At 41.6% G+C, this 15,172-nt stretch overlaps 2 protein-coding genes and 1 non-coding gene across 4 annotated transcripts in view; 2 read left to right on the top strand and 1 right to left on the bottom strand.

Moving 5' to 3' along the window:
- Window positions 1–470: 470 nt before the first annotated feature.
- Window positions 471–5,079, top strand: ranbp1 (RAN binding protein 1). The gene is made up of 6 exons (XM_027274019.1): window positions 471–662; window positions 2,150–2,274; window positions 2,404–2,561; window positions 3,101–3,229; window positions 3,395–3,463; window positions 3,859–5,079. The coding sequence occupies exons 1-6, from the start codon at window positions 648–650 to the stop codon at window positions 4,008–4,010; spliced, it is 648 nt and encodes a 215-aa protein (XP_027129820.1). The 5' UTR covers window positions 471–647; the 3' UTR covers window positions 4,011–5,079.
- On the top strand, window positions 3,553–3,681 carry LOC113745732 (small nucleolar RNA SNORA77). Its single transcript, XR_003462360.1, has one exon. It is a non-coding gene; the product is annotated as a small nucleolar RNA SNORA77 (small nucleolar RNA).
- A 314-nt stretch (window positions 5,080–5,393) lies between the features above and the next one.
- The window catches only part of zdhhc8b (zDHHC palmitoyltransferase 8b), a 59,492-nt gene continuing 49,713 nt past the window's right edge, over window positions 5,394–15,172 (bottom strand). The window contains exons 4-11 of one of the 2 annotated variants that reach the window (XM_027273989.1): window positions 14,983–15,155; window positions 14,700–14,802; window positions 14,138–14,229; window positions 12,324–12,414; window positions 11,314–11,419; window positions 10,066–10,172; window positions 8,812–9,878; window positions 5,394–8,257 (exon numbers count right to left, since the gene is read on the bottom strand). In XM_027273989.1, coding sequence (XP_027129790.1) covers window positions 8,125–8,257; window positions 8,812–9,878; window positions 10,066–10,172; window positions 11,314–11,419; window positions 12,324–12,414; window positions 14,138–14,229; window positions 14,700–14,802; window positions 14,983–15,155 — 1,872 coding nt within the window. In that variant the 3' untranslated portion in view covers window positions 5,394–8,124. Of the gene's footprint in view, window positions 8,258–8,811; window positions 9,879–10,065; window positions 10,173–11,313; window positions 11,420–12,281; window positions 12,415–14,137; window positions 14,230–14,699; window positions 14,803–14,982; window positions 15,156–15,172 lie in introns of both variants that reach the window. The other variant, XM_010733329.3, reaches the window with a different exon arrangement.

Raw genomic sequence — 15,172 nt, 5'->3', positions numbered from 1 at the left:
TATATATTTTAAATTCTCGATGTCTGTGTGTGTGTATGTGTGTGTGTGTGTTAATACATAACATATATATAATATAATATATATATATATATATTCTATATATATATATATATATATATATATATATATATTATTCCAGTTTGTCTAATTGTTTTCTCTGTATTCAAAGGTCACACCAGATTTTACATTTAAATATATATATTTAAATATATATATTAAAATTCTCAGTGTGTGTGTGTATATATATATATATATATATATATTATATTATATGATATATATATATATGGTTGTGTGTGTGTGTGTGTGTGTGTGTGTTTGTGTGTGTGTACTGATGTGTGTGTCTATATACACACATGTGTGTATGTGTGTGTGTATACATATAAACAGAAGATACATTCCATGTTTTATTAGTAGTCACTCGATAGATACTATGTGATAGAAACAAACAGCGTTGATTGATACAGGAAGTCCCAGGGACGAGAGAGGCGGTGCGCGCGCTGTCACGATGTGGGCGCGGGCATACGTAGGAAATTCGGCGCGCGAAAGCTGTAGCAGGAAGTGAGAGTAGCTGAAGGGAAACGGCGGCCAGTCAGGGATTTGAATCTATCAAACTACTTCCATAATCTACAAACATCTACATTACTATGGCAGACCCAAAGGTGAGGTCACGCGTTTTATGTCGTTTAATGCATAGTGTTCGATTTAAAATCGGAATTTTGTGACATACGTGGTGTTTTACGTGTCAAAATTCATCAAAGTTTGCTAAGGAAGCTACGAGCCAGAAATGCCGACAATGATGTTGTCTTTCGTGATGCTAGAAAAGTGAATTGGCATGTTTTCAAGGCTGTAATGAAAGCTTGAGAACTTTGTCACAGACAGCTGTGTCCGGAGCAAGATTTGAGTCCACGGACGCATTTCTTGAGTGAACGCTGAGGAGCTCTGAAGTACTCTGAAGTGTGTAGCCAGTCAGCATGTTAACATTAGCCGCATACTCTGGTCATTAGCTGCTTAGGAGGACAGTGGGGACAACGCTCCGAACGACTGAACTAAACTATCACAGGTGCCAGTCATTTGAGCAGGATTTTTTCCACAGCCTGAGTGTAGCCAGCTGGCCAAAGACAATGGGGCTCCGCTGTTTTCCTTGCCTTTGTCTGCCAAGCACTGAAGTTGCTAACATTAGCTTTAATAGCAGGGCGCTGGAGCCAGTGACTGCGTATTCTCACACAGTTAACCGTAACACGGTACAATTGTGTGCACTGTCAGCTGGCCCAAATATCGTGAAACATAAACTCGTGTTGGATTAAACGCGGTGTTGGGTGCTGACACGCGTCGTGGTGCGAAAATCCGAACGGTTACGTTAGCAACCGACTAGCCCGCTAGTGGAAGGCCTCGTTAACTAGCAACTTCACATTGAGTTGCCTCGCAACAACAAAGTTGAACAACTGTTTAACATTAATTAAGTAAATGCAACTCACACGAAATGAGAATTTTTAATATATCCACCCAGTCGTTTAAGTTGGTTCCTATAAAATAATTACACCATTTTAGCTCGTGGCATCTTTAACGCCGTTAGCACGGACGTGGTGTAGCTCGTCTCTTGTAGCTCAGGCACAAAGACTTGGGTTACACGGGATGAGGCTAACGTTAGCTGGTAGGTTTGCCACCCTGAGGAAAGAAGATCTCCCGCCTGTGCTCGGTTTCATATCTGACTGTGTGAATACCTTTGTGCGGTTTCACTGGAGCTCACAGGCCACACACTTGCACATTTTTGCAGATAGCCACACGCTTGTTTGTGTAAAGAATATGTATATTAGTAATGTGCATTTAATCTTCTACTCGTCATGGTGAGAATATGCAGTCACAAATAGAATTAAAGATGCTTGGCTCAGCAACAACGCTTTACTAAAGGCTTTGCCAGTTCCCCCTACAAAAGCTATACTTAACCACTGAGCCCTTAAATCCCTCCATTGAAAACGCTCATGGCCTGTTTGGTCGGTTGTCAGAAGTCACTTTGTTCCAGCGAGTTTGAAAGAATCTCACATGCCTGTTTACTTTAACTAACTCTGAATGTCTGACACCATGACAAGTAGATTTTTTTTATTCATTTTTTGCTTTGAGTAAACTCATCCACTGCTTTCCTTTTTAGGAACAGGAGGACCATGACACCACAGCAGATGACTCTAATCACGACCCTCACTTTGAGCCCATCGTGTCTCTCCCTGAGCAGGATGTGAAAACATTAGAAGAGGACGAGGAGGAGCTCTTTAAAATGTAGGTTATATCTTGTTCACTTGCATATCATACATATGTTTTGTGTTCTAAAGTGTGTTCTGCTGTTAAGCCAGTACATTGACACTAGGAGTGGCATCCCATTAATAAAGTATACCACTGTTTTCCCAGGCGGGCTAAACTATATCGTTTTGCCTCTGAGAACGACCCACCAGAGTGGAAGGAGAGAGGAACCGGTGATGTCAAGCTGCTGAAACACAAAGATAAGGGCACGATCCGCCTTCTGATGAGGAGAGACCGAACCTTGAAGATTTGTGCCAACCACCACAGTGAGTCAAGTGGAGAGTTGTAATTCAACTTCCATTTTATACCACGATGTTTATGATTAAAATTACTAAGCTCTGTATGTTTTCTGATGTACACATAGAGATACTTGCACTACAGTTACTTCAAAACACATTATTTTTCCCCCCATATATTTAAATTGTTTATTGTAGCTAGTAACTGACTGAGAGAAACCTTGCTGTCACACTGACATCTGCAGGTTATTTGTACATTATGTATTATTCTTCATTCATTACTCGTTGACATCTCATCTTAAAGTGGTTATAGCTGGCTGAATATACATTACATAAGCAGCAGATTTGAATAGCCAACTGCTTTATCCTCAACAATATTTGTATTTCCCCAAATTAATATAACTTGTGGAGGACAATGAAAATGTAAGGAGACTTTGAACAGTAAGCAAATATGAACTGCTGTGTCCAGCTAACGTGTATATGAAAACAGGCCATGATAACACACACACAGAGGTATATGCATTTATCTGTTCATGTATTAACCTTGCTCACCCTCTTGTGAACTACAGTCACACCGATGATGGAGCTGAAGCCCAACGCTGGCAGCGACAGGGCATGGGTGTGGAACACACTAGCAGATTATGCTGACGAATGCCCCAAACCTGAACTCCTGGCAATACGCTTTTTAAATGCAGAAAGTAAGTCTTTACAACCAGTGTTTAATTTGGATTATATAGTGATCTCTGTCTACTATTCTTTTTTTTCTCTATTTGTCAGTGCTGCATGTTTAAGCAGCCTCTTTGTTCATCATACATGTGATGATGCTGATGTGAATATGTGCTGATTTTCTGTTCTGTTTACAGATGCTCAGAAGTTCAAGGTGAAGTTCGATGAGTCCAAGGAGGCGGTCAGAAAAAATCTAGAGGGAACAGGTACATATTATTTTCAGAGCTTCCAACTACTTCTTTCAAACTGGGTAGACTGGTAACGTTACATCTGACATGTCGAGTGTGATGAGTATGCAGACTCACTCTGTTCTTTGCTGCTCACTCCAGCCTAGAACTTTTTCTGTCTGCTACATGAGCATGCAGAATGTAACACTTGACTGGCTTTCTCAAAGGCCGGTGTCACTATGTTCTGCTACATTACGATTCAGATGTTTCACCACAATAGCAAAAGGTCACATGGTCCGAATGCAATCATAAAGGAAATGTATGAAGAGAAGGATATTCGAAAAACAGTGAGCTGAGATGCAAAGTGGAAATGTCAAATGTAAGGAAACTTTCATAGATTTGTAGTTAACCGCACATTTCACTGTTTGTCGCAGGCAACACTGATAGCGCAAACAAAGTGGCAGAGAAGCTGGAGGAACTCTCCGTAAAAGACAAGGCTTCAGAAGGAAAGGAGGAAGAGGACAAAAAGGAGACTGAGAAGAAAGAGGATGAGAAAAAGGAGGTGAAGGCAGAGGAGAAGAATTGAGAACCAAGAACTTGCTTTGCTGATCTTCAATTTATCAGTTTTTCCTCTTTTTCTACAATAGACTCTAAATGAACTGAATTTGGACACTTGCATATTATTAGTTGTTTTTTTTTTTTTATCTGTTTTGCCTCAAGATCACAAGTCCTTGATGCCACTGGGGGGGAAATACAACGTAGTGAATTTATGAAAAAAAAGAAGCCCTTCCTTCCCACCCCTTTCCCTCTGCACCATGGAATGCCACACTTTCCACCCTTGTCATCAACAATGTTACTTTTGACAAACTGTGAAAAGAGGCTTGTGATGGTGATAATTCCCACATTGGGTTTTTTTTTGTTTTCTTATTTTGATGCAGAGTTTGTAGGGAGAGAGGATAATGTAGCCTGCTTGTTAGCAGCACAGGGCCAGGGACCAGGCATTATGGAGGTGCATTATACATGTCAAATCCCATGATGCATCTCAGTGGGCCTTCTTACCCTGTCCACTGTCCATGCTTCCACAGTTATAAACAGCAAGTAAGGTGAAGACTTCTCAGTGGATGCCTTGTAGAAATAGTTCTTTGTTGGTTCCCTCCTTCGATAGTTCTGTTAGGAACTGACTAGAAGAGGAATCCACTCCAGACAGTTGAGGGGCATCAGATGCATGCTGCCGATCGCAGTGTCCACTGATGGCTGACTGATAGGCGATCAGATGCACTTAGCTAAGCATTTCATTTTTTTTCTCCTTTTTGTTTAAAATTTCTGAAAACCATTAAGTCAACGGTTCATCAGAGTTAGCTGCAGCGACACTCTGACACGAGTTCTTCACCAGGAAATCAAGTTTGTACTCTTTAGATCATAACATTCCCAGACTTTAAGCATGTAGAGTATATGTAACAGTGTGCCCTATCTGTGTGCTCACCGCCCTCTCCTTTTCTTTCCACTAATTGAGTTCTTAACCTTGCCTCTAAAGCGCATCGAAGTGCCAGTGCATCTGTAAATACATGTAAATGGATGAAATGTTACTTTTCATTTGCACTCGAATGATTTGAAATGTTTCCTCCACCTTCGAATAAAAGCTGTCAAAGACCAAATGTTTGCATTCATATAAAAATCATTTGTTTCCTGGGATAGCTAATGATACCGCTATCTACATCTATAGATATATATATATATTAAAATAAGTTGCTGAGCTGAAACAAGACCATGTGACTGTTTTTATGCAAGCTACCAATCCTGCAGAAGTTAGGGTTGCATTTAGACTTGGACAACAGCTGTTGCCTGAACAAAACAAAACAAAAAAAAGAAAACATTTTAATCTTTCTGAAACTGAAACACAAAGTCGTCTATCAATGTGCAGGTGTCCTGCATTGCACCTTGCTAACATGAATCAGTCTCAAGTCACTCAAACAATTGGAAACTTTATTTATTCTGCTCAGGTCATTGGGAAACATTTCCTCTTCACAAAAATAGGAACGCATGTACAATTACAGTATATTCTATAGTTTAATACATACTGAACTTTCTATTTGAGTTTCAGAAAACATCAGCTCGTGGCCAGTAGAACAGATTCATTGTTGACTGTCAGGAATGGTCCCTGACCTGCAGTGATGTCCATCCCAAAAGAACACATTGGACTAATGGCAGTCATCTTAAAGAGGAATGACATCGATAGTGTGTTGATATGTGGTCAAACGGGGGTCTGAAAGTTATGATAGACTGAGGCGTTTTCAGGCAGCTGAGCAGCTAACAATCGTTTCAGCTTATTTCAAAATGTTCCAGTTAGTTGTTCCACTGACACGCTTACCATCAGATATGCCAAATGAGTAGCCCTGTATCCCACAGCCTTACAACAGAGACAGTTTTTGAAACAATTCAGAAATGCACAACTTGATTCGAATATCTTGTGTTTTGTCACATTACTGTTTATGCTAAGGCAGCTGGGTGAGACCTTTACAGAGAGACCATACTAGCCTGAAGGTTGTAACTACAGCGAGTTTCAGGAACATCCAACCTTGTCAGAAAGCAAGACTACCCCTGCTGTAAGCATTTACATTGATCTCTGCAGAAAGGAATCTATGAATGCATCAGAAATGGGAAGAAAATATATATTACCTTGTACATTGGCCTTTTCTATCACGACACTCTGTTCACCCAGTCTAAGCTCAAGTGTTGCTCCTGCCATTTGCAGCTCAATACAAAACACTAATGATATTTCACTGTCTCTTAGTGCACAGTAGTGTTTCATCTAGCCACATTACATGGTGTATGAAAGAGCTTTTCCTCTTAAAAAGGCAACAATGGTTTATTCTTAATGCGGATGTAGCTGAACCAAATTCACATCCATGTAAATTCTGCCATGTTCAGGTGGTGCTGAATTAAAAATTAAAACCATCCACTAGGATATTAACATTTCATTTTTATGGTCAAGATGATAAATGTAATGTAACAGCAAAAAAAAAAAAAAGTTCCAGTTTAACTCTGAGTGGTACGAAATACTAGAGCTGTACCAGACAGCCGCTGCAAATCGACTGATTTGACATTTTCATTCAGCTGTTGACTGTCTTTGAGAAATGAAGGGGTGTGTAGCCATGTTTGGCACTGAAATCTAAAGACAGCTTCTATCGAAAGCCTAATCCTTAACTCGCGTGCAGCACATACTGACTGTTCAGTGTGCATCATGTGGCTGTTGGCTAGTCAACGATTGTGACTTTAATATTTCACTTCCTCACATCACACATCTTGTAATTACATTTCATCATACATTTTTTTTTTTACACTGCAAGGTAGAACAAGCTATATTTACTTTATGGATTTAAGCCATTATCACAATCTCATTTAGTTACTGAATTTATAATTTATCAACACAAAACTCCACTCAAAATAAAACATCCATTCCAGGCTTAATTATCTGTATAAAAAAAGATGTATCAAACATAGTTTTTGTAAGGTTGGTTATATAAAAAAAGGAAACAAACAGATTAAAAAACTATAAAATAATGAATGGGTGATCAGTTATCTTCATTTTACTACATGGGACAATGGCTTGTTTCACCACACCTTTCATTCTTATGATTATAACACAATCACAACCTTGCGTATTGAACAAATGTTTTTTTGAGACAAAACATTAACAGAAAAGTTGTTTTGGTTGTGCAAGGCTGGGCTCATTCTGAACGGTGAGACCCGTTGGGGTGAAGGAATTCTGATCTTTCAGAACGTCAATATATATCTGCCCAGCACATGTCATGTTGAAATCACTAAACTGAACTTCATTCAAACAGACAGAAGCCTATGATGATGTACTGCACCTTCATGAAAGGAATAACGCGGGCTAAGCTATACTCGAGCGAGCCCCTATATATCTGCATTTGACTGAGACAAAGGAGACATTCATAATGTATGAATTAATATCAACTAGCATCTCTGCTGGTTGCATTCATTCCTGAGAAATTTAGTTTTGACAAAGAAGAAATTTAAGTTAATTTTACTTTTAATTCGAAGTACGCCTTTCTCAGTAAATTTTGAATACAACCACCAGATATGGTACAATGACTTTTGCCTCTCAATATCCCCTTTCCCAGCCTCTCATCACACTTATCTTGTGTTGCCTGCAGTTGCAGTTGGTGCTGATCTAACTGCTGATCTGTTCTCTATCACTTCTCAAATCTGTAGAACTCCACCAAATACACTGGAGATTACATGAACAGTACAAGTTAAAGTGAAGCACCAGTCAGTTGACTCGGATAGGACATTAGTCTTCCTACAGAGGTCCAATGGTGAGGATGTCTGCGTTTGCTTGCTGCAGCAGTTTGTGTGTGACAGTTGAGACAACATACGCTTCATAACCACAGCTGAAAGACAACAGTAAAAGCATTGCAATCTGTTGGACAATTTCTTCTTACGACCAAGATAACGAGCCACAAAATGTTAATGACAAGACAATCCTCACACATAAAAGCCTGCAGCGGTATCAGCTGACAACCAATCCTCTGGTACAAACACACATTGGCATTTGGCTAGACAGACCCACACAAGAGCAGACAATCCTTTAACTGGATAATCACTCCAAAACAGGGAGTGCTATTTCTTTGTAGCTGGGTGGCTGTTGTTGTTGGAGGTGGATGTGGTGTCCCTGTTCACACGGATATCTCATATGTGGTGCCACCTACACCTGTCACCTTTTTGACATTATTGTGGCGACCGGGGCTGAGGTTGGCACCCTGGGCACTGGGGTGGCAGTCCATCTGCCCATTAACTTTCATGGCCTCTCTGAGTGGAAAGAGAAGAACAAAGAAAATTACTTAACAAAAAAGAGCCAAAGAGATTCAACACAAACAAAACAGTCAGGGTTGCGGCACCATGCAGATTAGTTGTATGGATCATGAAAGTTTTAAATGATAGTAATAGTAATATGGATGAAAGTTGTTTGAAAGTGTACTTGTTAGTGAGGCAAAAGTCTTGGAATTATAAGACAAGTAGGTGAAAAGCATGCAAAAGAAAAAGTGATGTGGAGTCACACAACTTTATTCATCTGACATTCGTGAAACAATACAAAAATTGACTTTTTTTTTTTTTTTAACTAGAAAGGCAAACATATAAATCGGAACAAAACATGTAAGTATTCACACCAGACAGTGCTTAATATGAGTAAATAGACATAACAGTTAGACAAATATCATACACCATACACAAATGCTAGACATTCTCTCAGTTAGGACTAATACACTAGTGCCAATGAATTGCTGCCTGTGCCCAGCAGGAAGAGTCCCCATTGGCTCAGTGCAATGCATGCAGTCCCACAGGGGCAACGTCAGGGTTCATACCTTGGGCCCCCCAGACGAGGTGAGTCTGTCCTCTCATGGGCACTGATGTAGGAGAGTTTTTGGTGGGAGTAGGAGGGGGATCGGGGCATAGCAGGGGAGTGTGGTTGGTGGGCTGGGGAACGATAGGGGCCCTCTTGGGCAGTGGCCCTGCTGTGGCTGCTGTTGGTACTGCTGTGATCTGTGTGCAGGGAGGTGGATGAAGTCCTAGGAGCACGCCCCAGCGCGGAGCCAGCATGACGCAAAACAGGGGTTCGTTGCCCATAGCTCACTATCCCAACCCCCATCAGGTTGTCCCTGGAGCCTCCATAGGCTGGGGGTGTTGGGCCTCTGGAACCTGGTCCACGAGGGCCATCTGGGTAGCAAGCATTGGGGGGTAGGCCATAGCCCCCATCAAACACGCCAGAGTCCTGGGCATAGATATGGGTTTGGGAGCGCCCATGCAGCATCTGCCGCTTCTCCCTCTCCTCTATCTCCTTTCGCTCCTGGATGGAGGCCATGATGGTCTGGGAGAGGTTGTCATAGCGCACTGGGGATGGGTCCCTGTCCCTTGGGTGAGGGGATTGCCTTCCCAACCCCCTGGGTGGCATCACTGGACTGTAGGTGGCAGTGACCTGGTGCCTCTGCATTTCAGGTTCCCGGATGTGGCACATTTTGGTCGGTAGGTAGGGTGAGTGGAACCCCATGGAGGGCATACCACGATGGGCCATGCACTCATTGGCAGTAGCTGGAGAGATGCTTGGATTGAGCAGGCTGTCATAAGACAGGCTGCCATTACGGTTGGAAAGCGTGTTGGGTGAGAAGACACTCTTGTATGGGGTAGAGGTGACTGTCTGTGGCTGCAGAGCTGGTAGCTGGCCCTTCTCCAACCGGCGGTGACCCTGCTTCAGGCTGAGAGAGCGCGAGTTGACAGGGTCAGTATCCAGCTGCAGGGGAGAGGACTGGAAGGTGCGGTGAAGGGGAGCATTGGTGTACTCTGGCAGGTCCAGATTTGGCTCAGATCGGTAGTCATGACCACGGACACCCTCTTCCATGATGGCTGAAGTCTTCCGGTCATCTTGTATGATAATCTGAGGAGCCAGCATCAGAATGACATGTCAGATTTTAGTGGGAATGTGAATGACATCATTGTCCTTATAAACTGCTTCTGAAGCTTTTGCAATGAGCCCCTAGCTATTAGAGTGGGATAGCATAATAACAATGATACTACATTAAGAATGTACCTAATACATAGGTGCTAAACAGATCATGTCTTACCTTCTCTCCAGCAGTGTGGTAGTGGACTTTAGGCATGGTGCCAAAGGATGGCCTGAATTTGTACATTGCTGGAGTGGAAGGGTGGGTCTTGCCAGAAAGAGAACTCTCTAAACACAGAAAGAAAACCAGAGTCAATAATGTAGAGATACTGAAAATTACACTATACTCTGTATACAGCTCTGATTGAAAGTCATGTCTGGGAGAAAAGACAAGACTCGTAGCTGAATTCTATTATAAGAGTAAAGAGGCTGTAGGGACTGACTTCTTGAAACCCACACCATCACTATTCCTCCACAATGAAAATGAATTGGAGTGGGTGGGTAAGAGTCCATTCTGTAACTGATATGTAACACATTTGAGTTCTGCAACAGCCAACTGTCCATCCTTGACAGACTACCATATCCTTGAGCAAAGGCTGGAAGCCGAAAGTCCATTCTAGCAAGTAGCTGCCCTGTGCTCTAGTGCATGGGCGTCTGAATGATATGCAAAGAACTCTTCCAACTTCCATAGATTATGAATCCCCAAAGCTGCTTTAGAAAAAGGAAGCAATCAATTTCTACCAGCTGCAGTACTTCAAGGTGCCACCAGGCAGTGGTAGTGCTCCATGGAAGAGGAGAAAGTGTTCCCTCCCTGACATAATGCACCATGACACTGGAAATCCACTGGAGGGAACCCATTGTTATAGGTTCAAAACCATAGATTTTTAACACTTCAAACTATTGATTGCAATAACATAACAAACACATCACCGGCTAACACCATTTGCAGTAAAACCACTAAAATATGTGGTTTTACTGTTGCAGTTCCTGATTTACACAGATGGCTTTAGTCATTCATTCCCAATTCTAGACCATCTTCCTTGCCCATCCCTCAATTTGGCAGAGCTCTACGTCAACACATCACTAAAAAAAAAAGAAAAAAAAAAGGTGGTGATTCATGTTGCAGTGATTCACTCTAAAATCTCTCCGTTGTACCACAAGTCTGGGGCTGATTCAGGGAACAGGGCCTGCCTTCTCACTACAAATCATGCCTGTTCACCAATCCAGCATAAAAATGGCCATTGACCTGCCACTGGGGCCGACATTTATCACACTAAACTAGCACCAAGTCACACACTGGGACACTGGTGATATACAGAGGAAATTTGGGGGATTGCTTTTGGGTGTAGCCCTGACAGAAAAGAGAAATGGGATTGATGATAACTGACAGGAGAGTTGCTGGCAAACATGGGAAGGCTGTGTTTCTTACCTTCACTGGAAGTCAGCTGGCTTTTCAGCTGGTTGTACCTGTCAGCTTTGGGTGGCAGCGGTGGCTGGGTTTCTTTGTTGTCCAGGCCATCCAGGCTGCTTTTGGACTACAGGGGGGAGATCAGGGTATTAAAAGTGTCCAGAACAGGTGGAGTAACAGCAGATGAAATAGAGAGGAGCATGTGTTAGATGCACCAACACAACTCTCGCAGATGGTTGTATAGTAGCAAAGCTGCACTAGGCAGCTGCTCTACTTGAGTTTAAATTTATTCTTTTAGAGCGTAATGGCATGAAAATGATGAAAGGAAATAATCTCAGAGTTGGATCAGACATTCAATGGAGTTATTAATTTGATTTTTATAAAAGAGTACTCATCTGATTTAGCATTGTACTTCTGTAAAACTCAGACTAATGATGAACAGTAAAGAAAAATTCTTCATTGTCAAAATCTGGTTACCCACAATGCAACTTGACTGCATTAAGTCAGATTGTCATCCTAAATTTCTTAATTACGCCCAGTTTGCAGAACCCCAAACATCCAAAAAGTTCTTGTATCTATGGGGTTACACTTAAAGGGAAGGGGCTGCTTTGCCTTTAAGGATCATGAATTAGTTGTGTGTGGATTACAATTAGCAAATTGCAACTCTCGATTTTCACAGTAAATGGCATAAATTAAAAACCCCAATTGTGTAATAATGCTTTTGTGTAAATATTTTAGCAATGGGGAAATCTGTTATGCATCCAACTTTAATGATCTACTGTGTCCTTTTATATGTAGCCTTGACTATGAGCCTGTACTAATCTAGAACTAGGAACAGAACTGAAGATACACCATGTCACACATTTGTGACATGAGACTATGGGAAGCAAGAGAAAATGGTGACACCACTACAGAATAGACACTACATGTAGGTCAGTTGGATAATGGAGTAACTGGGAAAAGCTCCATAGTAATGGTAAACAACTCACCTTGGAGCTGATGATGGTGCTGTGGATGCCGTTGTCACTGACCTTGATGGTGATCTGCCTGTCTGACAGGTCAGGTCTTATGAATGGGGGTTGAATTTTGACATGGGGTTTTCTCCTGGGGTCCAAAATGTACCTGCAGAAAAATTGGCAACAGGTATGAAAAAAGTCAAGTCACACTACTACCCCAATTTACAATTTTTTGTATATACCGGCAGTCAGAGTTTCTATTACATTAGTAATGTTTAACAATATAGTGTCAACTGCCTCACTGGAAGAAACTACAATGTTAAGTTTGCAACTCATTAACAAAGCTGAACCAGAAGAGAATGCAATATTACACCACTTCACATGTATATACCACTCATGCACTAGCTTTGTCTTTGCAATTATTTCACAGCAGAGAAACATTTGCTGCAAACTAAACTCACTTACTGCTAGAAAGGTCTTCTTATTCTAGTTTGTTTACAATTTAATCTTTATTTCTTCACGAGAAATACTCTTGAACTTCTGCCAAAGTGTTCTGTTTAACACTCCATACTATATGGAAGAAATCTTCGGAGTAAATAAACTTTAGAAATGAATGAACAACAAAACAAAAATCAATTTGTCAATCAATCTGTTATATGTATTTTCATTACACACACATGCACACACATAAGACCAATAGACATATAGTTAATTGAGAGTTACTACAGGCCTGCCACATATTCAGTGCTCCAAGTAGGTTCTGCTGCTTCAAGGGCACCTTTGCAGTACCCAGTTACTAGTCTACATTGTATAACATTGTCCCTGCTGAACTTGAAACTTCCACCCTCTGGTTCCCAAGCTAAGTGCTCACAGACTTCTACTGCCACTACCAGATTTAAGCAAAAACTGTTGACATGTCTAATGGTATTTCAGCACTCCTCTCTGACTTGAAATACCACACCTTCTCCTCCACTATCGACTCATGTTAGCCTTCCAGAGATAAACAGTGCAGAGTACAATAATGAAATTATCTAAGAACTTTGCATAATCCCATTGAACTAGTTACACATTTTAAAGCAGACATTTTAAACACAACTTGCTGACAGCAAAACAGCCTTTAAGAGAGGTCCCACAGGTTTTTTCATAATTAAAATAGCTGTCGCCGTCATTTCTTTTAATGTTTAATAACGAGTGTGGAAACTTGAGTGGTATACTTTCAATCAATCCCTGCATTGAAATTGTATGTTATTAAATTAATGTTACCGATTTGCTATCATATGTTCACATACTGTTCTAACAGTTCAGGTCCAACATACTTTGATGATTTGGTACATCAAAATCCTTCCGTCAGGGATTATGCAACAATTTAATGGCAGATGCTTGTTACACAGTGTTTCACCCCTGCCTGCTGTTGTCTCTCTGTAGTCACACTGTTGATTTTTATGGAATGGGACTTGTCCCTATTGGTTGTAAAACTGGCACTCCGGGTCTTAGCGATGTGTGTGTGTGAGTAAAAAGCGTGATGACTAGCTCTGCGCTCTGTTTCCCATTAACTGTTGATTCAATTCTCTCAGCCATCTGTCTTCCCCCAGGGTTGCTGGCTGCTGTCAGGCAAAACTGGATACACACCTCCATAAGCACCTCAGAGCACGTGCATACAGTCATAGGCACACACATAATCCTGCCGCCTGTGTTACTACTGAACTTAGATGGTGCTGCGCTGGTGCTACGGCATGAATATCGTGGGCTGTGATGGGCCGTAGTACACACACATCTGCATAAACATATACAAATGTATTCTCTCTAGTGCATTAATACTGCATCACTGATAGACTGACCCTGAAAGCATCTAATGTTAATACACACATGCACAGCAGCTTAAATCTTACCTAGGTGCAAGGGGACTACATAAGACATACTCCACGTTGCCACAGCAACCCTTAGTGAAGGGATTTACTCCTCCACGAAACTTGCCCGTCACCTGAGGAACACAACGCTTTGATTAGAGTCGGCAGCAAAGGAAGCACAAGGCCACAGTGTACACACACATTCAAATACACACAGAGGTCCAGTGCTTGAATACAAAGAGGGTGATTCATGTGGTTGAAGCATAACATTATTGGTATGTATGTGAGTATACTGTATGTACTGCCGCTGTTATTCTTTTTATTGTGTGTGTTTACTATCATTATTAAGGTAAATGTATTTCTTTCAACATAGACTGAGTGGACTGTATTTTTCTACTGTATGTGCAGCTGGAGAATCAGTAATTCACTGTGGTAACCAGAGGTTTGCTTGTGAAGATTTTCAAACTATTTCAAAAGGTGCTCTAAAGCAAGCCCAGGTAAACAGTCAGGCAGCTACAGGTGTGGATGTTTGGATCTGTATGAGTGTGAAGCAGAGCAACACAGCTCTGTTGAATTTCATTGGGTACATTGGGTGTTTCCTCACCTGTTCGTTTGTTGTTCGACCTCGAGCTACAAGCACCATATGGAAACCTGTGAGTCCCATGACTGGAATAAAGAAAAGTCCCGCTATGCACATCACCACCAGACTGGACACAAAGGTCAAGTTCAACAACAACAATGTGAAGTGACAAGAAAAAGACCAGATGCAACTGCTGACAGCCCAGGAAACTATTCTGAAGTGACAACCAAACTAAAAAACTGTCTGTCCATTTCATTTAAAAAAAAAAGTAGGCTTTGCAATGAGATTTCCAGCAGTAGAAGGATACGTGACAGTGGTGTGCAGCGCACCCAGTCTCTCTCTGTGGTGGAGAACAAAGATGAGGCCAAAGGAGAAAACTCCCACCATGTGGATGCTCAACGACAACAGGAAGAGGAAGAAGTAGCGGTAGTTCCTCCGGCCGATGCAGTTGTTCACCCAGGGACAGTGATGGTCGAAATCCTGAGGAGGCGGAAATG

Source organism: Larimichthys crocea, chromosome III (genome assembly GCF_000972845.2).
Source record: "Larimichthys crocea isolate SSNF chromosome III, L_crocea_2.0, whole genome shotgun sequence".
Lineage (NCBI taxonomy): Eukaryota > Metazoa > Chordata > Actinopteri > Sciaenidae > Larimichthys > Larimichthys crocea.
This window is presented reverse-complemented; position numbering and strand designations above follow the sequence as displayed.